This window comes from Coregonus clupeaformis, chromosome 5, assembly GCF_020615455.1.
Source record: "Coregonus clupeaformis isolate EN_2021a chromosome 5, ASM2061545v1, whole genome shotgun sequence".
Classification (NCBI taxonomy): Eukaryota; Metazoa; Chordata; class Actinopteri; order Salmoniformes; family Salmonidae; genus Coregonus; species Coregonus clupeaformis.
Genome location: NC_059196.1, coordinates 35135035 through 35161929, shown reverse-complemented (window position 1 = coordinate 35161929; position 26895 = coordinate 35135035). Strand labels below are relative to the sequence as shown.

The window sequence follows — 26895 nt, the reverse complement described above, 5'->3', positions numbered from 1 at the left end:
TAAGGAGTGGCTCCGTAAGAAGCAGCTCAAGGTCCTGGAGTGGCCTAGCCAGTCTCCAGACCTGAACCCAATAGAACATCTTTGGAGGGAGCTGAAAGTCCGTATTGCCCAGCGACAGCCCCAAAACCTGAAGGATCTGGAGAAGGTCTGTATGGAGGAGTGGGCCAAAATCCCTGCTACAGTGTGTGCAAACCTGGTCAAGACCTACAGGAAACGTCTGATCTCTGTAATTGCAAACAAAGGTTTCTGTACCAAATATTAAGTTCTGCTTTTCTGATGTATCAAATACTTATGTCATGCAATAAAATGCAAATTAATTACTTAAAAATCATACAATGTGATTTTCTGGATTTTTGTTTTTGATTCTGTCTCTCACAGTTGAAGTGTACCTATGATAAAAATTACAGACCTCTACATGCTTTGTAAGTAGGAAAACCTGCAAAATCGGCAGTGTATCAAATACTTGTTCTCCCCACTGTATGTAAGTAAGAGTTAAGATAGTTAAGTATTGAGCCTTTCTTAAGAGTGAATTAACATGGTGAGTTCAGGGGCGGCTGTACAAAAGGCTGTGAAGTTTTTGTATTTAATCATATCAGTAATGTTAGTTCATCATATCAGAGCTTTAGCTCCGCCTACCGGTGAAGTGGAGCAGAGCATGCTGGGCGATCTCCAGCTCAGAGAAGAAGATCAGCTCGAGAAATGTCAAGTGAGAGAAAGTTCCAGCCATCCTTGTGTTTTCCCACCAGTTAGCTTACATTGTGTTAGCATGGCCAGTGTGCGTCCTTGTTGATATGTAAGTACATATTTCATATCTTTCAAGTGTTTATGTCTGAAGATGCACTGTGCAACGATAATGTCATATTTATGGTTATGCTAATGAGTAGTTTCTACTGCGAGCTAGCTATTGTGAGCTGGCTAGCTCTGTTTTGGTTGTCATATCATTTCGGACATTTAACCCTGTATTTGTTAAGGATAATGTCCCCAAGTGCGTTGTTTATATGTCCTGTAATTGTATACGTGTATGGTACATCATTATATGGGTTTTACATTGTGACTGCACTAATTTCAAATCAAAGGGGTGCCGCCACAAGTGTACTACAAAGCATAACACCACCATCTTCAGTACAGGGCTACAACTGCACAATGAACGTGAATACCTCTAAACAGTGAAATACAGTCACGTTGTATGGTCCTGTATAGCATTAAGTCATCATAGCCATGTTATGGTTTAAAAGAGATGTGAATTGGAGATTGTATTCTGTCATTCATTATTGTATCTTTATTTATCTCTTTACTTGCAGACTACACACACACACTTTGGTTGAAGCAAGTTGCCAGACCACTAAGTGAGCGAACACAGAAAGTTAAACCAAACCCTAAAGAATATACAGTCTACCAAGTCCTCACTTACAGATGGTAATAACACACTATGTTCTGCTTTCATCATCACTAAATTACTGCCCTCACATTAACCCCCAAGCCATAGGCTCAAACAGAGTTCAGTCGCACATACAGTAGTTGACAGTACATAACAGTCTTAAGAGATCATTTTTCATTCTGGGAATTCAATTGTTTGTTTGCATGAAACATCAATAACATTGTATGGTCAATATGTGATCAGCTGCCTATTTCACAGCTAAAATCTGTTAATTCATCAGCATTCTTTACATATCCCATATTCTTTGTTTTTGCATTGTCTGAGATCTATAGGTACATATATTGTGTGACTGTGACCTGTTGCTGGCTGGGCTGCAACCTGGTCTCAGATCAATTTCATATTATTTTGTACGTAAATGTCAACACCCCATTTTACTATAGACCAATTTCCCATACATGACACACTGACGTCACGCAGAGATGTGTGCGACTCTTGGCGGCAGTAAGAAAGTCATCGCTATCTGCGCCCATTCAACATAGCGTAGATTTACGTTTTTATTACTCCTAAACAAAATACCTTTTTGGAGTTCTCATAGGCTTACAATGATGTTTTGATTCTTGCTTGAACAGTCGCTAAAATTATATTTGTTTGTGATCTTTGCAAAATAACTATTTTGGATGCAACAGTTGTTAGCTGTATGCTAACACTCATTTATTTAGGCTGTAGCAAAAGCTAGGCAAATAACCATTTTACTGATTGAAGTTGAAGTGTTTTTAAGTATAATGCAGTTGATTTGTGATGATGACACAAACATTATATTAAGCAGGACAGTTATGAGCCTTAACATCCAATTCTAATCCAAAAGTAGTGTGAAATGCACTCATAAGCAACATGTAAATAGAGCTTTTTTTTGCTGGTGTTCTACAAGAACGCCCCCTTGTTCTGCCACCAACTTGCGCACATGCCCTTGTGCGGCAATGTTTGCAAACACAGAAAGGGTCTATATGTTACTGAATATCCCGGATATACTTTTACTATGTTACATGGTCCTCTGTAGCTCAATTGGTAGTGCATGGCGCTTGTAACGCAAGGGTAGTGGGTTCGATCCCCGGGACCACCCATACGTAAAAATGTATGCACACATGACTGTAAGTCGCTTTGGATAAAAGCGTCTGCTAAATGGCATATTATATTATTATTACATCTTCTAGTCTATGAGACCAGGCTGGTGGTATGTGTATAAATAGCTGCACTATTGTACTGGACTGTACCAATATGGGACCAGGGCATTAGTTCAGCTGACATGCCATCAGACTTGTACAGGGACTGCATCACTGCAAGGAACCCATCCAGCCAGGGGTAAAGAGTTGAGGACTGTCAACCCAACTCTAATTAGGTCTACTTCAGGCACGAAGCGAAATAACTTTTCACAACTGCAAGAGGAATGGTAAATATGTGGACACGTTTCCTTTAAGACTCCCCCTCTTCCCGGGTTGACAACATTGCAGGTGTGACGTTTTCCACATTTCTCGTCCGCTAAGGAAAATATGCTGTCCTACGCCTTCTAATCCGGAGAATTTCAACCTGGTAATGAAATTGTAACCAAAGAGGACAGCTATGAGTTCATAAACTCAATGGAAGTGTTCCAGTCATTTCAACATCCATCCAAAAAGAACTACATAACGTCTCGAGTGCGCGCTGTCGCACAGGAACGTCTGGGCTTTGACAGAGCTTTCGACCGAAGTAGCAAGTTATCTTTGCCCTGACTCTGAACCGCGAGACATTTTGGTAGGACCATTCAGAACCCCACACTGGTTATGACTAGATGTAACTAGCTTTAACATCATTCATAGGGCCATGTTAAATTTATAGCACTGCTTTCTCTGTTACATTAGCACGGCTACAGATTTGATAGCTGGCTAGGTTAAATGTTGTCTGTTCGTCCGAACAACGATAGCACTGATTTACCTCGTTTCTTACATTGACGGCATATTTTAGCCCACAACTTTCACTGCAAAACTAGTAAATTGCACGTTCTATTTAGATACGTTGCAATATATTAGGCTAGAGGCCTAAACTGCTATTAGTTTAGTTAGCTACAATGTCTGTAATATCACTGAAGCTTGCTGGTGTCTACTACGAGCAAGCCAAATGCATTCGCGTCAAGATGATCCAATAACATTGTTGATGTTTCCTTATATTATCGTGTCAGTAGGCCAACTGCAAGCCTACCCATCGCGCCCTTTCCCGGCCAGGGCTAACCACCACACAGTGACAGGACTTTCTGTGTCGACTGCTGCCCAGATGCCCGGTGGAGGATGCCTTCGCAACAGATAGGTAGCTACTAGCCTCTGGGAATGATGATGATCTTGATGACGCTGTGATTTAGGGGTTGGAACTAGCTGGAATTAAAGGGAACTGTCATATCAAAGTTTTGGTGGAAACAGATGCAGCCATGCTATTTTTTCCCTCCCTCACTGTAGCCTCTTTTTTGGTACTAGACCAGAGCAGTGGTTCCCAACAAGGGGTACTAGGCCTATCCACAGGGGGTACTTGAAAAGATTAATGAGACCATAGGCCTAGTGGTAAAATGCACATGAGGGGGTACTTCAGGGGTACTCCAGGCAGAACAAAATTCAGTTGGTGGTACAGTAAGCGGAAAAGTAGGAGCAACAATGTTGATATTGTAGTTTCTTAACCCTCCCGTTGTCCTAGGGTCAAAATGACCCGCCACTGTGTTGAACCAACTTGATTAAATTTTAATATTTTTGGGATCATTTGTGAGAAGGAGGCAGTGATACTTTCTTTAAAGTATCACTGCCTCCTTCTCACAAATGATCCCAAAAATATAAAAATTTAATAAAGTTGGTTCAACACAGTGGCGGGTCATTTTGACCCTAGGACAACGGGAGGGTTAAAAGGGTAGAGTGAGTGAAGAGGCTGTTTGCAAAGAAGGAAGTCAAGGCATGGTCTCTTCTCTTTTTCCTGTGTGTGGCTGGAGGTTGAGGTTGCCATGCGTGAACCTGCTCAAAGGTTAAAGAATAGGATTGCAATAGAATGAATAACTGATCTTTGCCCCCTGTCATTATCCTGGCCATACATCTGAAACCCTACCTGTTCAAATAGTATCTTAAATAATCCTACGTACCCTGTTCAAAGGCACTTAAATATTTTTGCCTATTCACCCTCTGAATGGCACACATACACAATCCGTGTCTCAATTGTCTCAAGGCTTAAAAATCCTTCTTTAACCTGTCTCTTCCCCTTTATCTACACTGATTTGAAGTGGATTTAACAAGTGACATCAATAAGGGATGATAGCTTTCACCTGGCCAGTCTATATCATGGAAAGAGCAATATTTTGTATACTCAGTGTATGCTAATACACTACTTTATGAAAGGTGTTAAAAATATAGATATTACCTATCCTATCTTTTCAGATGATTAGGGGCTAGGTGTTCAGGGCTCGATTTGGAAGTGGGCATGAGATTAAGGAAAACTATGTAAACTAGTGACTGACCTTAACCTCTAACCTCCTGGCTAACCCTTCCAGACATGGAGTTGATGACTCCCCTCATGGAGAACCCTGGAGGAGGGCAGGAGGAGGAGGACTCTGAAGGAGACCAGGATCCAGATCTGCTGCCTGTCAGACACCAGGAGCTGGGCAACAGCCACCAGGGCATCACGTAAGTTAACACACCCTAACTACCTCAACAGCCACCAGGGCATCACGTAAGTTAACACACCTCAACTACCTCAACAGCCACCAGGGCATCACGTAAGTTAACACACCCTAACTACCTCAACAGCCACCAGGGCATCACGTAAGTTAACACACCCTAACTACCTCAACAGCCACCAGGGCATCACGTAAGTTAACACACCCTAACTACCTCAACAGCCACCAGGGCATCACGTAAGTTAACACACCCTAACTACCTCAACAGCCACCAGGGCATCACGTAAGTTAACACACCCTAACTACCTCAACAGCCACCAGGGCATCACGTAAGTTAACACACCCTAACTACCTCAACAGCCACCAGGGCATCACGTAAGTTAACACACCTCAACTACCTCAACAGCCACCAGGGCATCACGTAAGTTAACACACCCTAACTACCTCAACAGCCACCAGGGCATCACGTAAGTTAACACACCCTAACTACCTCAACAGCCACCAGGGCATCACGTAAGTTAACACACCCTAACTACCTCAACAGCCACCAGGGCATCACGTAAGTTAACACACCCTAACTACCTCAACAGCCACCAGGGCATCACGTAAGTTAACACACCCTAACTACCTCAACAGCCACCAGGGCATCACGTAAGTTAACACACCCTAACTACCTCAACAGCCACCAGGGCATCACGTAAGTTAACACACCTCAACTACCTCAACAGCCACCAGGGCATCACGTAAGTTAACACACCATAACTACCTCAACAGCCACCAGGGCATCACGTAAGTTAACACACCCTAACTACCTCAACAGCCACCAGGGCATCACGTAAGTTAACACGCCTCAACTACCTCAACAGCCACCAGGGCATCACGTAAGTTAACACACCCTAACTACCTCAACAGCCACCAGGGCATCACGTAAGTTAACACACCCTAACTACCTCAACAGCCACCAGGGCATCACGTAAGTTAACACACCCTAACTACCTCAACAATGAAACACTTCAGATACCAGATTCTGTAACATAGAGGTATTCTCTATTAGTGGTTAGTTATTGTACTGGAGGTTTGTGTTAGTGGACACTGAGGCCCTTCAGGAATTGAGTTTGAATCGCATGCCATTCAATATCAAATTACATTGGTCTCAGAGTAGACCCCTAATCCTAACCCTCTCTGTGTTCCACAGGTTTACTCAGGCTCTCATCCACCTGCTGAAGGGGAACATTGGGACTGGGTTGCTGGGTCTTCCCCTGGCAGTACGCAACGCAGGTGTCATAGTGAGTAACTAATGTCCCACTAGGGATACTACATTTACATTTGAGTCATTTAGCAGACGCTCTTATCCAGAGCGACTTACAGGAACAATTAGGGTTAAGTGCCTTGCTCCAAGGGCACATCAACAGATTTTTCACCTAGTCGGCTCAGGGATTCAAACGAGCGACCTTCGGTTACTGGTCCAACGCTCTTCACCACTAGGCTACCTGCTGCCTTACACCCTTCAAACCATAACACAAACAGGGCTGGGTCACACTTTACATTACATGAGTGTCCTTGTGTACTGGTGTAAGTACATTGTAAGATTGTTTTGGTTTATTCAGTAGGAAAAATACGCAATCTCTTGTGAGAGTCAAGGCAGAGAAAAGGCTGGGAACCCACTATATTGGCAAGAAAGTGTCTCAGAAAACTTGGCCTTGGTTTTAAAGTTACTGAGTGAACTTGCACGATGTGTCATGCCTACAGCATTGCATTATACATCATTGAAATTGGTTGGTAAAAAATAATTGGAATTCGCTAATGCTTTAACAGAAAAGCAAGGCAAGAAAATGTAATGGGCTGGGCATGAATATGGATTAGGCATAAATATGTATTACATGATTATCTCTGATCTGAATGTTTATTGGAAGTAAAACACAGATGTGTAAGAACATTCTTATGATTCCATTGTTTGATTTAACAAGCGATTCAGTTTCTGTGTTTACTGGACCAGTCTGTACGATAAGAGCAGAAATGAACATACCTTGTACAAATGAATACACGCATAGGAATTACAGTGGCTTGCCAAAGTATTCACCCCTTTGGCATTTTTCCTATTTTGTTGCCTTACAACCTGGAATTAAAATTGATTTTTTGGGGGTTTGTATCATTTGATTTACACAACATGCCTACCACTTTGAAGATGCCAAATATTTTTGTTGTTTGAAACAAACAACAAATAAGACAAAAAAACAGAACTTGAGCGTGCATAACTATTCACCCCCTCCCAAAGTCAATACTTTGTAGAGCCACCTTTAGCAGCAATTACAGCTGCAAGTCTCTTGGGGTATGTCTCTATAAGCTTGGCACATCTAGCCAGTGTGATTTTTGCCTGTTCTTCAAGGCAAAACCGCTCCAGCTCCTTCAAGTTGGATGGATTCCGCTGGTGTACAGCAATCTTTAAGTCATACCACAGATTCTCAATTGGATTGAGGTCTGGGCTTTGACTAGGCCATTCCAAGACATTTAAATGTTTCCCCTTAAACCACTAGAGTGTTGCTTTAGCAGTATGCTTAGGGTCATTGTCCTGCTGGAAGGTTAACCTCTGTCCCAGTCTCAAATCTGTGGAAGACTGAAACAGGTTTCCCTCAAGAATTTCCCTGTATTTAGCGCCATCCATCATTCCTTCAATTCTGACCAGTTTCCCAGTCCCTGCAGATGAAAAACATCCCCACAGCATGATGCTGCCACCGCCATGCTTCACTGTGGGGATGGTGTTCTCGGGGTGATGAGAGGTGTTGGGTTTGCGCCAGACATAGCGTTTACCTTGATGGCCAAAAAGCTCAATTTTAGTCTCATCTGACCAGAGTACCTTCTTCCAAATGTTTGGGGAGTCTCCCACATGGCTTTTGGCGAACACCAAACGTGTTTGCTTCTTTTTTTCTTTAAGCAATAGTTTTTTTCTGGCCACTCTTCCGTAAAGCCCAGCTCTGTGGAGTGTACGGCTTAAAGTGGTCCTATGGACAGATACCCCAATCTCCGCTGTGGAGCTTTGCAGCTCCTTCAGGGTTATCTTTGGTCTCTTTGTTGCCTCTGATTAATGCCCTCCTTGCCTGGTCCGTGAGTTTTGGTGGGCGGCCCTCTCTTGGCAGGTTTGTTGTGGTGCCATATGCTTTCCATTTTTTAATAATGGATTTAATGGTGCTCCGTGGGATGTTTAAAGTTTCTGATATTTTTTCTTAACCAACCCTGATCTGTACTTCTCCACAACTTTGACCCTGATCTGTTTGGAGAGCTCCTTGGTCTTCATGGTGCCACTTGCTTAGTGGTGTTGCAGACTCTGGAGCCTTTCAGAACAGGTGTATATATACTGAGATCATGTGACACTTAGATTGCACACAGGTGGACTTTATTTAACTAATTATGTGACTTCTGAAGGTAATTGGTTGCACCAGATCTTATTTAGGGGCTTCATAGCAAAGGGGGTGAATACATATGCACGCACCACTTTTCCGTTATTAATTATTTTGAATTTTTTTGAAACAAGTAATTTTTTTCATTTCACTTCACCAATTTGGACTATTTTGTGTATGTCCATTACATGAAATCCAAATAAAAATCAATTTAAATTACAGGTTGTAATGCAACAAAATAGGAAAAACGCCAAGGGGGATGAATACTTTTGCAAGGCACTGTAAGCTCCAAGCCTTCTGGGGTGTTAATGCAGTGTTGTGGAAGAGTTGGGAGTCATTGTAAGTGGTCTCAGTGGACCTGCTAGACTCCTCTGTCTACAGACGATGATTGCCTGCTGTGGTTCCTGGCTCATGTTAAGTTGATTTTGGGTTTTATATTTGGGCCTCTGCGTCATGTGCTATTAAACCCCTACAACTCATCCAGAATGCCGCAGCCCGTCTGGTGTTCAACCTTCCCAAGTTCTCTCACATCACCCCGCTCCTCCGCACACTACACTGGCTTCCAGTTGAAGCTCGCATCCGCTACAAGACCATGGTGCTTGCCTACGGAGCTGTGAGGGGAACGGCACCTCCGTACCTTCAGGCTCTGATCAGTCCCTACACCCAAACGAGGGCATTGCGTTCATCCACCTCTGGCCTGCTGGCTCCCCTACCTCTGCTGAAGCACAGATCCCGCTCAGCCCAGTCAAAACTGTTCGCTGCTCTGGCACCCCAATGGTGGAACAAGCTCCCTCACGACGCCAGGACAGCGGAGTCACTCACCACCTTCCGGAGACATTTGAAACCCCACCTCTTTAAGGAACACCTGGGATAGGATACAGTAATCCTTCTAGTTAGTGGCTGATCTCAGATCAGTTTATTGCCTCATGTCTTTCCTGTCAATCCTCCATTTGCTAAATGGACAAAAGGAGGATAGGATCAGGCTAGACAAGTGTCATTATTTGAAAGGACAATCAGGTAAACTTCAGACTAATCTTGTCTACCAGCCAGCTCTGTTGCAATTGAGACTGAGAACGAGGTTAGCTTCAGACCAACAGTAGGCACAGATGATCACTCCTACCATACCAGTGAAACCGAGGTAGCCTGCATGTCACATTTATGATGTTGCCAAGGATACATTGTGTTTGCTCGAATTTCCCCACAGAATCTGCAGGCTCCATAGACTAGATGATGTGCTAGTATTGTATCTTAGTTGAGAAGGAAACCAAAATGTCGTTGTGTATCCTCTTGCTTAATCTGCCCTCCTTTGTGCTGTCTCATGATGATGGTGTGATCATGTCACATGACCGAGAGATCTTGTGTGTGTGTGTGTGTAGGGCAAAACTGAACAGGGCAAAATAAGTCGCAACACAGTTATGTGAAATGATGTTTTCCGTGACATACACTAATGGTCAAAAGTTTTAGAACACCTACTCATTCAAGGGGTTTTCTTTATTTTTAGTATTTTCTACATTGTAGAATAATAGTGAAGACATCACAATTATGAAATAACACATATGGAATCATGTAGTAACCAAAAAAGTGTTAATCAAATCCAAATATATTTTATATTTGAGATTCTTCAAATAGCCACCATTTGCCTTGATGACAGCTTTGCACACTCTTGGCATTCTCTCAACCAGCTTAACCTGGAATGCTTTTCCAACAGTCTTGAAGGAGTTCCCACATATGCTGCGAAGATCATCCGTTAACCCACACCGCGTCTCACAAAGACACGGCGGTTGGAACTAATAATCTCCAATTTGGAATCCAGACCAAAGGACAAATTTCCACCAGTCTAATGTCCATTGCTTGTGTTTTTTGGCCCAAGCAGGTCTCTTCTTCTTATTGATGTCCTTTAGTAGTGGTTCCTTTGCAGCAATTCGACCATGAAGGCCTGATTCACACAGTCCCTTCTGAACAGTTGATGTTGAGATGTGTCTGTGACTTGAACTCTGTGAAGCATTTATTTGTGCTGCAATTTCTGAGGCTGGTAACTCTAATGAACTTATCCTCTGCAGCAGAGGTAACTCTGGGTCTTCCATTCCTGTGGCGGTCCTCATGAGATCCAGTTTCATCATAGCGCTTGATGGTTTTTGCGACTGCACTTGAAGAAACTTCAAAGTTCAAGTTCAAAGTTCTTGACATTTTCCGTATTGACTGACCTTCATTTCTTAAAGTAATGATGGGCTGTCGTTTCTCTTTGCTTATTTGAGTTGTTCTGCCATAATATGGACTTGGTCTTTTACCAAATAGGGCTATCTTCTGTATACCCCCCTACCTTGTCACAACACAACTGATTGGCTCAAATGCATTAAGGAGGAAATAAATTCCACAAATTAACTTTTAAGAAGGCACAGCTGTTAATTGAAATGCTTTCCAGGTGACTACCTCATGAAGCTGGTTGAGAGAATGCCAAGAGTGTGCAAAGCTGTCATCCAGGCAAAGGGTGGCTATTTGAAGAATCTCAAATATAAAATATATATTGATTTTTTTTTAAACTCTTTTTTGGTTACTGCATGATTCCATATGTGTTATTTCATAGTTTTGATGTCTTCACTATTATTCTACAATGTAGAAAATAGTAAAAAAATAAAGAAAAACCCTTAAATTAGTAGGTGTTCTAAAACTTTTGACCGGTAGTGTACATAGAATATCAAAGAGCTATCCCACTACTGATTGTGTATAAGTGAGAAGTAGCCTATTTCTCAGGGTTATATCTGATGCGTTTGCACTACTATGGACTGTTTGCTGTAGAGTGTTCCTGTCTGGTTCACAGTTGGTTTCAGTTGGTGTTGACATTACTGTCAGTATGTTCTCAGTCTGTTCTTTGTGTGTTTTTGTTTCTCCAGGTGGGGCCTCTTTGCCTGGTGCTGATGGGTGTGGTCTGTGTTCACTGTATGCACATCCTGGTCCACTGTAGCCACCACCTGTGTGAGAGGTAATAACCATGCGATCACACACACAGAGACACACAACCACACACCTTAGAGCGCCCTTAGCAGCATCCTCACTGACAAGCCCCTCGGGTTTCATAGCCGTCATCAACACCGGTCTCGTTTTGTTTTTCCTCACACATACTTTCCTTTTCAATACAATTACAGTAATAAAAACACTTAACCGCCAGGGACCCAGCCGCTCTGTCGACTTATGCGCTCTCTCTCTCTCTCTCTCTCTCTCTCTCTCTCGCTCTGTGTGTCTCCGCTTCACTTCAAGTCTGTGAGCACACCGCTCTGCTTAATACGGTGGCTAATGTGCAGTCATTTATTTTGCTGGATCTAATGATGAGTTGGTCAGACGTGAGATGTTAAGTGCTTCCTGGGTGTAAACGAGCCCTGGAGGTCGCCCACCCACATCTCCATTACTCTACTGACAAGTGCTCTAGCAACAACATCAACCCGCCTCCCTAAACACAAACACACACACACACACACACACACACCCCTATCAAACAAAACTAAATACATACAAACAGTGAGTCTTGGATGAGGAGTACGAAACATTGAGAGAGAGAGGTAGGAAGGGGGAGAGAAGGGGATAGCTAGATGGATAGAGAGAGCGAGAGGTAGAGAGGGGGAGGGGGAGAGAAGGGGATAGATAGAGAGAGAGAAGTATTTACTCTCGTTTTCCCTCTCATCAGTTATTTGCTTTTTATTCTAAATCCTCAGCGTGTGTACCGTGCTAGTGCTGGGAGCAGATAACAACCAGCTAGAGGTCTTCACAGGTCCAAAAAGTTGGATCAGTGGCTTTCCCACCCGACCCGATATGCATAAATAAAAAATAAAACAATTGAGACCTGTTCTGAATGTACCCGAGGACAGTCAGAGCCGTTCCGAAAAGGACCAGGGTAAACAGACCAAAACAGACCCGTGCTGGTTCGGATCCGAGAGACCTGTTCAAGTCCGAAAGCAGGAGAAGATAGATTTAGACTTGGATTTTTCCGCAAGGACATACAGTTGAAGTCGGAAGTTTACAAACACTTAGGTTGGAGTCATTAAAACTTGTTTTTCAACCACTCCACACATTTCTTGTTAACAAACTATATAGTTTTGGCAAGTCCGTTAGGACAGCTACTTTGAGCATGATACAAGTAATTTTTTCCAACAATTGTTTACAGACAGATTATTTCACTTATAATTCACTGTATCACAATTCCAGTGTGTCAAAAGTTTACATACACTAAGTTGACTGTGCCTTTAAACAGTTAGGAAAATTCCAGTAAATGATGTCATGGCTTTAGAAGCTTCTGATGGGCTAATTGACATCATTTGAGTCAATTGGAGGTGTACCTGTGGATGTATATCAAGGCCTACCTTCAAACAGTGCCTATTTGCTTGACATCATGGGAAAATCAAAAGAAATCAGCCAAGACCTCAGAAAATGTATTGTAGACCTCCACAAGTCTGGTTCATCCTTGGGAGCAATTTCCAAAAGCCTGAAGGTACCACGTTCGTCTGTACAAACAATAGTACGCAAGTATAAACACCATGGGACCACGCAGCTGTCATACCGCTCAGGAAGGAGACGCGTTCAGTCTCCTAGAGATGAATGTACTTTGGTGCAAATCAATCCCAGAACAACAGCAAAGGACCTTGTGAAGATGCTTGAGGAAATGGGTACAAAAGTATCTATATCCACAGTAAAACGAGTCCAGACTAAAAAAGCCACTAAAAAAGCCAGACTACGGTTTGCAACTGCACATGGGGACAAAGATCGCACTTTTTGGAGAAATGTCCTCTGGTCTAATGAAACAAAAATATAACTGTTTGGCCATAATGACCATCGTTATGTTTGGAGGAAAAAGGGCAAGGCTTGCAAGCCGAAGAACACCATCCCAACCGTGAAGCACGGGGGTGGCAGCATCATGCTGTGGGGGTGCTTTGCTACAGGAGGGACTGGTGCACTTCACAAAATAGATGGCATCATGAGGAAGGAAAATTATGTGGATATATTGAAGCAACATCTCAAGACATCAGTCAGGAAGTTAAAGCTTGGTCACAAATGGGTCTTCCAAATGGACAATGACCCCAAGCATACATCCAAAGTTGTGGCAAAATGGCTTAAGGACAACAAAGTCAAGGGATTGGAGTGGCCATCACAAAGCCCTGACCTCAATCCTATAGAACATTTGTGGGCAGAACTGAAAAAGTGTGTGCGAGCAAGGAGGCCTACAAACCTGACTCAGTTACACCAGTTCTGTCAGGAGGAATGGGCCAAAATTCACCCAACTTATTGTGGGAAGCTTGTGGAAGGCTACCCAAAACGTTTGACCCAAGTTAAACAATTTAAAGGTAATGCTACCAAATACTAATTGAGTGTATGTAAACTTCTGACCCACTGGGAATGTGATGAAAGAAATAAAAGCTGAAATAAATCATTCTCTCTACTATTATTCTGACATTTTCAAATTCTTAAAATAAAGTGGGGATCCTAACTGACCTAAGACAGGGGATTTTTACTAGGATTAAATGTCAGGAATTATGAAAAACTGAGTTTAAATGTATTTGGCTAAGGTGTACGTAAACTTCCGACTTCAATTGTATACAGGATACTACCCTCCACAACAACCTTCACTCCAAATCAAAACTCTAAACCTACAACCTGATTTTGGACAAAATTACCTTGAAGGATACCTACAACCAAAGATTCATTTTTCCAAGGTCTATACAGCAAATGCTCTGGCAAACCAACGACCAGCAAAAGAAGCACAAGAAACCTGAAAACACCATCCAACCTGGAACTGAGTGAGTAATGTTTAGTTTGAAGTTACTTTTAAAGCCAAGAAGAAAAATTTATTACAATGATATATTTTACTTTATAAGGACTGATATGTAGTCAGGACACTTCAATTGTAAATTACCTCAATAAGAAACAATATTGTTGCTTTGATCACATCAGAAGATATCCTCCTCGCAATCTCCAAAATACAACAGCCACAGGACAACTTTGTTTGGATGTCGTAAAGGACCATTTGCCGAAACTGAAGAGATATAGCTAGCTAACTTCCTTTTCCACATGGAAAAAAATCGGTGGACAGAGACTTGCCAGCTACGTTAGCTAGTCAGCTGGGATTGTCTACGAGGAATCTGCCTCCCGAAAAAAGCTTATCCCAAATGGGTGTGACACCTACTCCCGTTGCCTGCTGCACTGCTGCTTGAATTCCACCTGGCGATCTGTTCACCGTCTGCCCTGGCCTGTCTCCCCCTGTCTGGTACAGGTACCCCCGCCACACTCCCTCCTCTCCAGAGCTTTCGCTCACCTCAAGCACACCCGCACTGTTGGGGCGAGTGACTCTGAACTTACAATAGCTAGCCACTTTTCTTGTGCTTTATGCTATTTGCCTCATGACTCCTGTGTGCTTTGTTGACTATTAACTTGCTTGTTTACCCAACTGTGGGACAGACTATGTTTGTTCCCACACTCGGGACTCTGACTCTCTATTGGTTACACAGATTCTTGGCCTCCCATCCTATTCTAACCACCTCTCGCCGGCTTTTGTATTCATTTTACCTGATGAAATTGCTGTACAATATGATCTTGTTGCCATCTAATGCACATTCAAATGTCATAAATCAACACTGCAGAGCTCTCCCTGTCCTCTGCCGTGCCCTGATTGTATAACTGCTGATGATATCTGGAAATGTGCACGAATACCCTGGCCCATCTACTGTTGCTAGCCCAGTTCTTGTGCTCTGATATAATAATAATATAATAATATGCCACTTAGCAGACGCTTTTATCCAAAGCGACTTAGTGATATCTGCTTCACTGATTTCTGCTCTGGTAAGAGCCTGGGTTTTCTGCACGTTAACACTAGAAGCTTATTACCTAAAATTGATCAATTGAAAGTGTGGGTTCACAGCTCCAATCCAGATGTGTTGGTCATTACTGAGACGTGGTTAAGAAAGAGTGTTTTGAACACTGATGCTAACCTTTTTCGGCCAGACTGATCTTCCAAAGGTGGTGGAGTGGCAATCTTTACCTAGGAACACCTTCAGTGCTTGGTTGTCTCCACCAAGTCTGTCCCCAAACAATTTGATTTGCTGGTTTTAAGCATTAAACTTTCAAACAGCTCTTTGTTGACTGTTGCTGGGTGTTATCGTCCACCATCAGCACCGGCCTGTACCCTAAATGCCCTAAGCTCTCTCCTGGTCCCTTACATTAAGTCTGAATTTTCCTGCTAGGTGACCTAAACTGGGACATGCTTAAACCACCTGACCAAGTCCTAAAGCAATGGGACTCCCTAAATATTTATCAGATTATTACCAATCACCCAGAAAAGGCTACTCTCCTTGACGTTATCCTCACAAATAATCCTGATAGGTATCAGTCTGGTGTTTTCTGTGAGGACCTTAGTGACCACTGTTTTATAGCCTGTGTTCGTAATGGCTGTTCAGTGAAACGACCTGTCCTGATTTGTCATAGACGCTTGCTAAAAGCTTTAATGAGCAAGCCTTCCTTCATGACCTGGCCTCTGTAAATTGGTATAGAATAATCTTGATCCCCAATGTCGTAGACGCTTGGACCTTCTTTTTTGATATTTTCAGTGGTATTGTTAACAAACACGCCCCCATAAAGAAAATGAGAATTATGGGTCTAATCCCAGTAAATTCTGGAAAACAGTTAAAGACCTGGAGAATAAACCCTCCTCCTCACAGCTGCCCATGTCCCTTAATGTTGATGATGTGGTTGTTACTGACAAGGAGCACATGGATGAGCTCTTTAATCACCACTTCATTAAGTCAGGATTCCTATTTGACTCAGCCATGTCTCCTTGCCCGTCCAACATTTCCTCATCTCCCACCCCTTCTAATGCGACTAGCCCCGATGCTCCTCCCTCTTTTTCCCCTGCCCCGCTACAAAGTTTCTCCCTGCAGGCGGTCACTGAGTCCGAGGTGCTAAAGGAGCTCCTTAAACTTGACCCCAAAAAAACATCTACGTCAGATGGTTTAGACCCTTTCTTCTTTAAGGTTGCTGCCCCTATCATTGCCAAACCTATCTCTGACCATTTTAACTTGTCTCTCCTCTCTGGGGAGGTTCCCATTGCTTGGAAGGCAGCCACGGTGCGTCCTTTATGAAGCACAGTTCCCGCTCAGCCCAGTCAAAACTGTTCGCTGCTCTGGCACCCCAATGGTGGAACAAGCTCCCTCACGACGCCAGGACAGCGGAGTCACTCACCACCTTCCGGAGACATTTGAAACCCCACCTCCTTTAAGGAATACCTGGGATAGGATAAAGTAATCCTTCTACCCCCCCAAAAAAAAAAACATTGTAAAGTGGTTATCCCACTGGCTATAAGGTGAATGCACCAATTTGTAAGTCGCTCTGGATAAGAGCGTCTGCTAAATGACGTAAATGTAAAAATGTAAAGGGGGAGATCAAGCTGATCCTAACTGTTATAGGCCAATTTCTATTTTACCAGCTAAGGAGTATTGGTGTCTCTGAGGGGTCTTTGGCCTGGTTTGCTAACTACCTCTCTCAAAGAGTGCCGTGTATAAAATCAGAACATCTGCTGTCTCAGGCACTGCCTGTCACCAAGGGAGTTCCCCAAGGCTCGATCCTAGGCCCCACGCTGTTCTCAATTTACATCAACAACATAGCTCAGGCAGTAGGAAGCTCTCTCATCCATTTATATGCAGATGATATAGTCTTATACTCAGCTTGCCCCTCCCCGGATTTTGTGTTAAACACTCTACAACAAAGTTTCCAACAAGCTTTCTCTGCCCTTAACCTTGTTCTGAACACCTCCAAATCAAAGGTAATGTGGTTTGGTAAGAAGAATGCCCCTCTCCCCACCGTTGTGATTACTACCTCTGAGGGCTTAGAGCTTGAGGTAGTCACCTCATACAAGTACTTGGGAGTATGGCTAGATGGTACACTGTCCTTCTCTCAGCACATATCAAAGCTGCAGGCTAAGGTTAAATCTAGAGTTGGTTTCCTCTTATCGTAATCGCTCCTCTTTCACCCCAGCTGCCAAACTAACCCTGATTCAGATGACCATCCTACCCATGCTAGATTACGGCGACATAATTTGTAGATCAGCAGGTAAGGGTGCTCTCGAGCAGCTAGATGTTCTTTACCATTCGGACATCAGATTTGCCACCAATGCTCCTTATAGGACACATCACTGCACTCTATACTCCTCTGTAAACTGGTCATCTCTGTATACCCGTCGCAAGTCCCACTGGTTGATGCTTATTTATAAAACCCTCTTAAGCCTCACTCCCACCTATCGGAGATACCTACTGCAGCCCTCATCCTCCACATACAACACCCGTTCTGCCAGTCACATTCTGTTAAATGTCCCCAAAGCACACGCATCCCTGGGTCGCTCCTCTTTTCAGTTCACTGCAGCTAGCGACTGGAACGAACTGCAAAAAACACTCAAACTGGACAGTTTTATCTCCATCTCTTCATTCAAAGACTCAATCATGGACACTCTTACTGACAGTTGTGGCTGCTTCGCATGATGTATTGTTGGCTCTACCTTCTTGCCCTTTGTGCTGTTGTCTGTGCCCAATAATGTTTGTACCATGTTATGCTGCTACCATGTTGTGCTGCTGCCGTGTTGTGTTGCTACCATGTTGTTGTCATGTTGTGTTGCTACCATGCTGTGTTGTCATGTGTTGCTGCCATGCTATGTTGTTGTCTTAGGTCTCTCTTTATGCAGTGTTGTGGTGTCTCTCTTTATGTAGTGTTGTGGTGTCTCCCTTTATGTAGTGTTGTGGTGTCTCCCTTTATGTAGTGTTGTGGTGTCTCCCTTTATGTAGTGTTGTGGTGTCTCTTTATGTAGTGTTGTGGTGTCTCCCTTTATGTAGTGTTGTGGTGTCTCTCTTTATGTAGTGTTGTGGTGTCTCTTATGTAGTGTTGTGGTGTCTCTCTTTATGTAGTGTTGTGGTGTCTCTCTTTATGTAGTGTTGTGGTGTCTCTCTTTATGTAGTGTTGTGGTGTCTCTCTTTATGTAGTGTTGTGGTGTCTCTCTTTATGTAGTGTTGTGGTGTCTCCCTTTATGTAGTGTTGTGGTGTCTCTCTTTATGTAGTGTTGTGGTGTCTCTCTTTATGTAGTGTTGTGGTGTCTCCCTTTATGTAGTGTTGTGGTGTCTCTCTTTATGTAGTGTTGTGGTGTCTCTCTTTATGTAGTGTTGTGGTGTCTCTCTTTATGTAGTGTTGTGGTGTCTCCCTTTATGTAGTGTTGTGGTGTCTCCCTTTATGTAGTGTTGTGGTGTCTCTTATGTAGTGTTGTGGTGTCTCTCTTTATGTAGTGTTGTGGTGTCTCTCTTTATGTAGTGTTGTGGTGTCTCTCTTTATGTAGTGTTGTGGTGTCTCTCTTTATGTAGTGTTGTGGTGTCTCCCTTTATGTAGTGTTGTGGTGTCTCCCTTTATGTAGTGTTGTGGTGTCTCTCTTTATGTAGTGTTGTGGTGTCTCTCTCTATGTAGTGTTGTGGTGTAATAATAATAATAATAATAATATGCCATTTAGCAGACGCTTTTATCCAAAGCGTGCATACACTTACAGTCATGCGTGCATACATTTTTGTGTATGGGATATCTGGAAATGTGCACGAATACCCTGGCCCATCTACTGTTGCAAGCCCAGTTCTTGCCTACCCAACAAATGACAGCAATAGGCTAATGTTATTTCTTTTAAAAGAGGCCTACTTTTAACCTTCAACTAAATACGGAGCACAAAATTAAAGAAAGTTAGAACTTGATTTAGCCAATGAAAATGTCTCAACAAAATGAAACGAAACCCTTTTTGCGAAGGCTATTTAAAGAACCGCTTTAGATGATTAAATAGGCCTACAGTAGTAGTAATTATAATTTACAATTGCTAATAAATACGAAAATAAATGAAAGGTAGGAAATTGCATCAAACCTGAATATCGAGTTGCACAAAGTATTTTTGGCCACGCCAACGTTCTTCTCATCTTTGTCCACTACAATATTAAAACTTTTCCCCGAGGACATTCCCCTTGTTGGCTTCTTTTCACTACACTCTTTCTTCGCAATCAACAGTGGCCAAGGCTCCTCTCTCTCTTTCTCTCTCAATTCTTTTAAATTCAAAGGGCTTTATTGGCATGGGAAACGTTTACATTGTCAAAGCAAGTGAAATAGCTAATAAACAAAAGTGAAATAAACAATAGAAAAATGAACAGTAAACAGGAATAGACATTTCAAATGTCATTATGGCTATATGCAGTGTTGTAACGATGTGCAAATAATTGAAGTACAAAAGGGAAAATAAATAAACATACTGTAAATATGGGATGTATTTACAAAAACTGTGTCACCTGAAATGACATCTGCACAGTATTAATCTCTGAGATTATTTCATTAGAGCGTCGGAGAGAGTGACTATCCACAGCAGAGAGATGGGATCGTAAAGTAATATATTGTAATCGCCCCATCCTCATCCAAACCAGGACACAATGTACTCGCTTTCAGACAGCCGTCTCAATCTTCCGTTGTCTGCTTTCCAGCAATCTATCACCCCTTCTCTCTTTCTGTCTGTCTCTGTCTCTTTCTTCTGTTGGCCTCTTGTCTGCCTCTCTGTCTACCCGACAAGACAGACTAGGACAGCAGAGGAAGTAGACTCAGACAAAGAGACTTTCTGTCTTTCTTTTAATTCTCTCAGATCTTGTGGTCCATCTTCCTCTTGTCACTGTTATCTCTTGGTGCCACTCTCTGTGACGCCAAATATGTACCAAATGTGTGACTCTTCTCTCTCCCAGGTTGAAGAGACCTCCCATGGGGTACAGTGACACAGTGGCCTTCTCCATGGAGCACAGCTCCTACCAGTGCTTCAGGAAGAGTGCCAGATTTGGGAGGTGAGATGAGAACGCTCTATTCATCTGGAGGTCAACCTATGACACATCACCCGTATAGTCACATGACTTCTCTGGTTGCTTAAGTGCTGCAGGTGTCGAAAAAGGCCCAGTCCCAAATGGATGACTCACCCCTATCCCTTGGCACCTAGAAGCTATTCAAATCCCTCATATCTGTGACAAAAATATATGTAGTTCTGTCCTTGAGCTGTTCTTGTCTATTAATGTTCTGTATTATTTCAATTTTTTGTGTGGACCCCAGGAAGAGTAGCTGCTGCTTTTGCAACACCTAATGGGGATCCTAATAAAATACCAAATACAAAAGGTCAACAAGGGCCTAATGGTAAGAATAGATGATGGTATATCAGGCAGTTTGGGATGGCAGCCATAGTTTAAAGATGTCTATAAAGGAGGGATGGTTAACAATATATATCTCTACAGTTGGTTCAGTACTGAGGTTCTCCGGCTGTGTGCTCATGTTTGACATAGAGGAAGTTCTAATCTATGCAACTCCCCCATGGTAATGGATTACATTTATGAAGTGCATGTTATGAAATGACTCAACTGACAATCCAAAAGCACTCTCTGTTGATTGGGTCTAACTCACTTACATTCACTACCACAGCCTTTCATTTGAGATTCATATATGCTTTTTTGGTCCAGCAGAATGCTTACTGGTTGCTTAAGTGTTGTTATAGATGAGAAAAAGGCATTTAATGTAGCGTTTGAATAGAATAAAAGGTTTGAATGGTGGTCTGAGAATGACCGATTGTTCAGCACTACCTCTCAAATGCTTCAGTTTGACTTCATTCATTGAATATATCTTAATGAAACCTTTCATTACTTATTGTAAGCAACAGCAGTAAAATACTACCTGACTACAACAGCAGTAAAATACACTGCTCAAAAAAATAAAGGGAACACTTAAACAATGTAACTCCCATCAATCACACTTTTGTGAAATCAAACTGTCCACTTAGGAAGCAACACTGATTGACAATACATTTCACATGCTGTTGTGCAAATGGAATAGACAACAGGTGGAAATTATAGGCAATTAGCAAGACACCCCCAATAAAGAAGTGGTTCTGCAGGTGGTGACCACAGACCACTTCTCAGCTCCTATGCTTCCTGGCTGATGTTTTGGTCACTTTTGAATGCTGGCGGTGCTTTCACTCTAGTGGTAGCATGAGACGGAGTCTACAACCCACACAAGTGGCTCAGGTAGTGCAGCTCATCCAGGATGGCACATCAATGCGAGCTGTGGCAAGAAGGTTTGCTGTGTCTGTCAGCGTAGTGTCCAGAGCATGGAGGCGCTACCAGGAGACAGGCCAGTACATCAGGAGATTTGGAGGAGGCCGTAGGAGGGCAACAACCCAGCAGCAGGACCGCTACCTCCGCCTTTGTGCAAGGAAGAGCAGGAGGAGCACTGCCAGAGCCCTGCAAAATGACCTCCAGCAGGCCACAAATGTGCATGTGTCTGCTCAAACGGTCAGAAACCGACTCCATGAGGGTGGTATGAGGGCCCGACGTCCACAGGTGGGGGTTGTGCTTACAGCCCAACACCGTGCAGGACGTTTGGCATTTGCCAGAGAACACCAAGATTGGCAAATTTGCCACTGGCGCCCTGTGCTCTTCACAGATGAAAGCAGGTTCACACTGAGCACATGTGACAGACGTGACAGAGTCTGGAGACGCCGTGGAGAACGTTCTGCTGCCTGCAACATCCTCCAGCATGACCGGTTTGGCGGTGGGTCAGTCATGGTGTGGGGGTGGCATTTCTTTGGGGGGCCGCACAGCCCTCCATGTGCTCGCCAGAGGTAGCCTGACTGCCATTAGGTACCGAGATGAGATCCTCAGACCCCTTGTGAGATCATATGCTGGTGCGGTTGGCCCTGGGTTCCTCCTAATGCAAGACAATGCTAGACCTCATGTGGCTGGAGTGTGTCAGCAGTTCCTGCAAGAGGAAGGCATTGATGCTATGGACTGGCCCGCCCGTTCCCCAGACCTGAATCCAATTGAGCACATCTGGGACATCATGTCACGCTCCATCCACCAACGCCACGTTGCACCACAGACTGTCCAGGAGTTGGCGGATGCTTTAGTCCAGGTCTGGGAGGAGATCCCTCAGGAGACCATCCGCCACCTCATCAGGAGCATGCCCAGGCGTTGTAGGGAGGTCATACAGGCACGTGGAGGCCACACACACTACTGAGCCTCATTTTGACTTGTTTTAAGGACATTACATCAAAGTTGGATCAGCCTGTAGTGTGGTTTTCCACTTTAATTTTGAGGGTGACTCCAAATCCAGACCTCCATGGGTTGATACATTTGATTTCCATTGATAATTTTTGTGTGATTTTGTTGTCAGCACATTCAACTATGTAAAGAAAAAAGTATTTAATACGATTATTTCATTCATTCAGATCTAGGATGTGTTGTTTAAGTGTTCCCTTTATTTTTTTGAGCAGTGTACTACCTGACCTCAACAGCAGTAATATACACTACCTGACTACAACAGCAGTAGTATACACTACTTGACTACATCAGCAGTAATATACACTACTTGACTACATCAGCAGTAAAATACTACCTCACAACAACAGCAGTAATATACACTACTTGACTACAACAGCAGTAATATACACTACCTGACTACAACAGCAGTAATATACACTACTTGACTACAACAGCAGTAATATACACTACTTGACTACATCAGCAGTAAAATACTACCTCACAACAACAGCAGTAATATACACTACTTGACTACAACAGCAGTAATATACACTACCTGACTACAACAGCAGTAATATACACTACTTGACTACAACAGCAGTAATATGCACTACTTGACCTCAACAGCAGTAATATACACTACCTGACTACAACAGCAGTAATATACACTACCTGACTACAACAGCAGTAATATACACTACCTGACTACAACAGCAGTAATATACAGTACTTGACTACAACAGCAGTAAAATACTACCTCACAACAACAGCAGTAATATACACTACTTGACTACAACAGCAGTAATATACACTACCTGACTACAACAGCAGTAATATACACTACTTGACTACAACAGCAGTAATATACACTACCTGACTACAACAGCAGTAAAATACTACCTCACAACAACAGCAGTAATATACACTACTTGACTACAACAGCAGTAATATACACTACTTGACTACAACAGCAGTAATATACACTACTTGACCTCAACAGCAGTAATATACACTACTTGACTACAACAGCAGTAATATACACTACTTGACCTCAACAGCAGTAATATACACTACCTGACCTCAACAGCAGTAATATACAGTGCATTCGGAAAGTATTCAGACCCCCCCCATCAATCTACACACTTTTCCGCATAATGACAAAGCAAAAACAGGTTAGTAAAAGTTTTTGCAAATTGAAAAATAAAAAATATATGAAATATGACATTTACATAAGTATTCAGACCCTTTACTCAGTACTTTGTTGAAGCACCTTTGGCAGTGATTACAGCCTTGTGTCTTCTTGGGTATGATGCCACAAGCTTGGCACACCTGTATTTGGGGAGTTTCTCCCATTCTTCTCTGCAGATCCTCTCAAGCTCTGTCAGGTTGGATGGGGAGCGTCGCTGCACAGCTATTTTCAGGTCTTGCCAGAGATGTTCGATCGGGTTCTCAAGTCTGGGCTCTGGCTGGGCCACTCAAGGACATTCAGAGACTTGACCCGAAGCCACTCCTGCGTTGTCTTGGCTGTGTGCTTAGGGTTGTTGTCCTGTTGGAATGTGAACCTTTGCCCCAGTCTGAGGTCCTGAGTGCTCTGGAGCAGGTTTTCACTAAGGATCTCTCTGTACTTTGCTCCGTTCATCTTTCCCTCAAATCTGACTAGTCTCCCAGTCCCTGCCGCTGAAAAACATCCCCACAGCATGATGCTGCCACCACCATGCTTCACCATAGGGATGGTGCCAGGTTTCATCCAGATGTGACGCTTGGCATTTAGGGCAAAGAGTTCAATCTTGGTTTCTTCAGACCAGAGAATCTTGTTTCTCATTGTCTGAGAGTCTTTAGGTGACTTTTGGCAAACTCCAAGTGGGCTGTCATGTGCCTTTTACTGAGGAGTGTCTTCCGTCTGGCCACTCTACCATAAAGGCCTGATTGGTGGAGTGCTTATGTAAATAAGGTATTTCTGTTTTTTATTTTGTATACATTTGCAAAAATTTCTAAACCTGTTTTCACTTTCATTATGGGGTACTGTGTGTAGATTGATGATACATTTTATTTATTTAATCCATTTTAGAATATGGCTGTAACGTACCAAAATGTGGAAAAAGTCAAGGGGTCTGAATACTTTCCGAATGCACTGTATACTACCTGACTACACCAGCAGTAATATACTACCTGACTACACCAGCAGTAATATACTACCTGACTACACCAGCAGTAATATACTTCCTGATTACATCTGACAATGTTTTATACCCACTTTATTGATTTAGTTGAAAACCTAATTTAACATGTACCTTTGTTCAAAAGAGTCTTTAGATGTCTTGTCAGTGTGTAATCACCAGATTTACGAGGATTACACATCATAGGCTGATTCATTTTGGTTCAGCGAATCACCAGCTATAGTGAGGAACATATTTAGAGACAGGCAAGAGGAGAGGTCGAGACAGGATTCTGATTAGGTTATTATTGCTACTTGCTAGCAGTGAAGATGCCCTGATGCTTATAGAATAGAATATTAAAGAGTAGAAAAGTAACGTAGAAAAGAACAGAGCAGAACTTCTATATTCTATCAGCGTAGAAGCCATCCAGATATTTCACAGCTATTTTAACATGTTTATGTGTCCCTGTCTTGTCCTCCTGTACTGTTCTAGGCACCTGGTCAACTTCTTCCTGGTGTTGACACAGCTGGGATTCTGCAGTGCATACTTTGTGTTCCTGGCAGAGAATATCAAACAGGTAGGCTCTATTCCCACCAATCAAATACAGACCGGTGTGTTGTGTTCTTAAAAGCCTACCAATCAAAAACAGATGTGTGTTGTGTTTCTGTATACCCACCTATCAAATACAGATAGACCAGTGTGTTATGTTCTTAAAAGCCTACCAATCAAAACAAACGACTGTGGAAGTGTGTCAGTATTGCTGTCTATCAAAAGCAATGAAGTGTGTTGTCACTGACCAATCCAAATCAATCCTGTACAGATACTGAATTGGTATTATAAACTGGGTGGTTCGAGCCCTGAATGCTGATTGGCTGGCAGCCGTGGTATATTAGACCGTATACCACGGGTATGACACAACTTTTATTTGTACTGCTCTAATTACGTTGGTAACCAGTTTATAATAGCAATAAGGCACCTTGGGGGTTTGTGGTATATGGCCAATATACCACGGCTAAGGGCTGTATCCAGTCACTCCGCGTTGCATCGCCTTAAGAACAGCCCTTGGCCATATACCACACCCCTTCGGGCCTTATTGCTTAATTATAACTTGATATTCTCAATAACCCATATTCAACTGAGCTGCCTAACTTATCAATCCCGGTTGCTTTGTGATGTACCCCTCAGTTAGATGGTGTGTTTGGAGGATAACCCCTCTTCGTCCCAACTCTTGAGCTGTTGACTTGCAGTGACACACAACGTTCCCTAGGAGATGCTAGTGGTGTTTCATCTCTGAGCGCTCTGCTTGCCTGACTTTCTCACCCTCTCTTTCTTTCTTTCTTTCTTTCTCTCTCTCTCTCGCTCCCTCACAATTTATAAACTGTCTATCTCTCTCTGTATTAGATGGTGATCTCCTCCTTATGGATTAGCATAGATGGCATAGGTAGTCAACCATTTCCATATATATGGACAACGATAAAGGCCTCATGCAGTGCCTCTTTAATTCAAAACTCAAATGTGATTATTTAGTAGGACATTGCCAGGAGTAGTGCTATCAGAGTGATGAAGTATGGTACAATCTTATATTGAAATGGACTGAAACTCTAAAACACTTATGACAGAACATTTTAAAAATCAATTTCTCTCTCCTCTCCTGTGTCTCTCTCTCTTTTTGTCTCTCCCTCTCTTTCTCTCGTTCCTCTCTCCCTCTATCTTTTTGTCTCTCCTTCTCTTTCTATCTCTGTCTATCTCTAACAAAGTTTATTGTTATTTATTGGGTTGCAACTCCTCAATCCAAACATGTAGCATCATTAGGCATTCTGCTAACTGACCTCACACGTACTCTCTGTGGTCTCAGCTCATCAGAAAACGTTTACTGCTGTACCCGGGTCTCTCTGTGTTTGGACTCAATATACTAATTGTTTACGCTCATATAGTAGTACACAATTAAGATGTATTCGTCAAAAGCTGAGCAAAGCTTCTTATTGGTAGTTAAACAAACAGTGTGGTTGAACAGGGAAAAGCCACCAGAGCTTAAACATTTTCAAACATGGCAGATTAGATGTTTGTCAAGTTATTCTGAATTAGAAAAAGTAAACAGAGGAATCTGATACAATATATAGATGGCTTTAATGCTCTGCATGGCGCTGGTTGGTTGGCTTGTTACATTGTGGGTCCATCTCTATTC

At 42.8% G+C, this 26895-nt stretch overlaps 1 protein-coding gene across 2 annotated transcripts in view; it reads left to right on the top strand.

Annotated features, from left to right (window-relative positions):
- Window positions 1–2854: 2854 nt before the first annotated feature.
- Window positions 2855–26895, top strand: part of slc36a4 (solute carrier family 36 member 4) — a 181823-nt gene continuing 157782 nt past the window's right edge. The window contains exons 1-7 of one of the 2 annotated variants that reach the window (XM_041876836.2): window positions 2855–3166; window positions 3594–3715; window positions 4932–5064; window positions 6253–6343; window positions 11344–11432; window positions 20224–20319; window positions 25203–25287. In XM_041876836.2, the coding sequence (XP_041732770.2) occupies window positions 3697–3715; window positions 4932–5064; window positions 6253–6343; window positions 11344–11432; window positions 20224–20319; window positions 25203–25287 (513 nt within the window). In that variant the 5' untranslated portion in view covers window positions 2855–3166; window positions 3594–3696. Of the gene's footprint in view, window positions 3167–3590; window positions 3716–4931; window positions 5065–6252; window positions 6344–11343; window positions 11433–20223; window positions 20320–25202; window positions 25288–26895 lie in introns of both variants that reach the window. The other variant, XM_041876835.2, reaches the window with a different exon arrangement.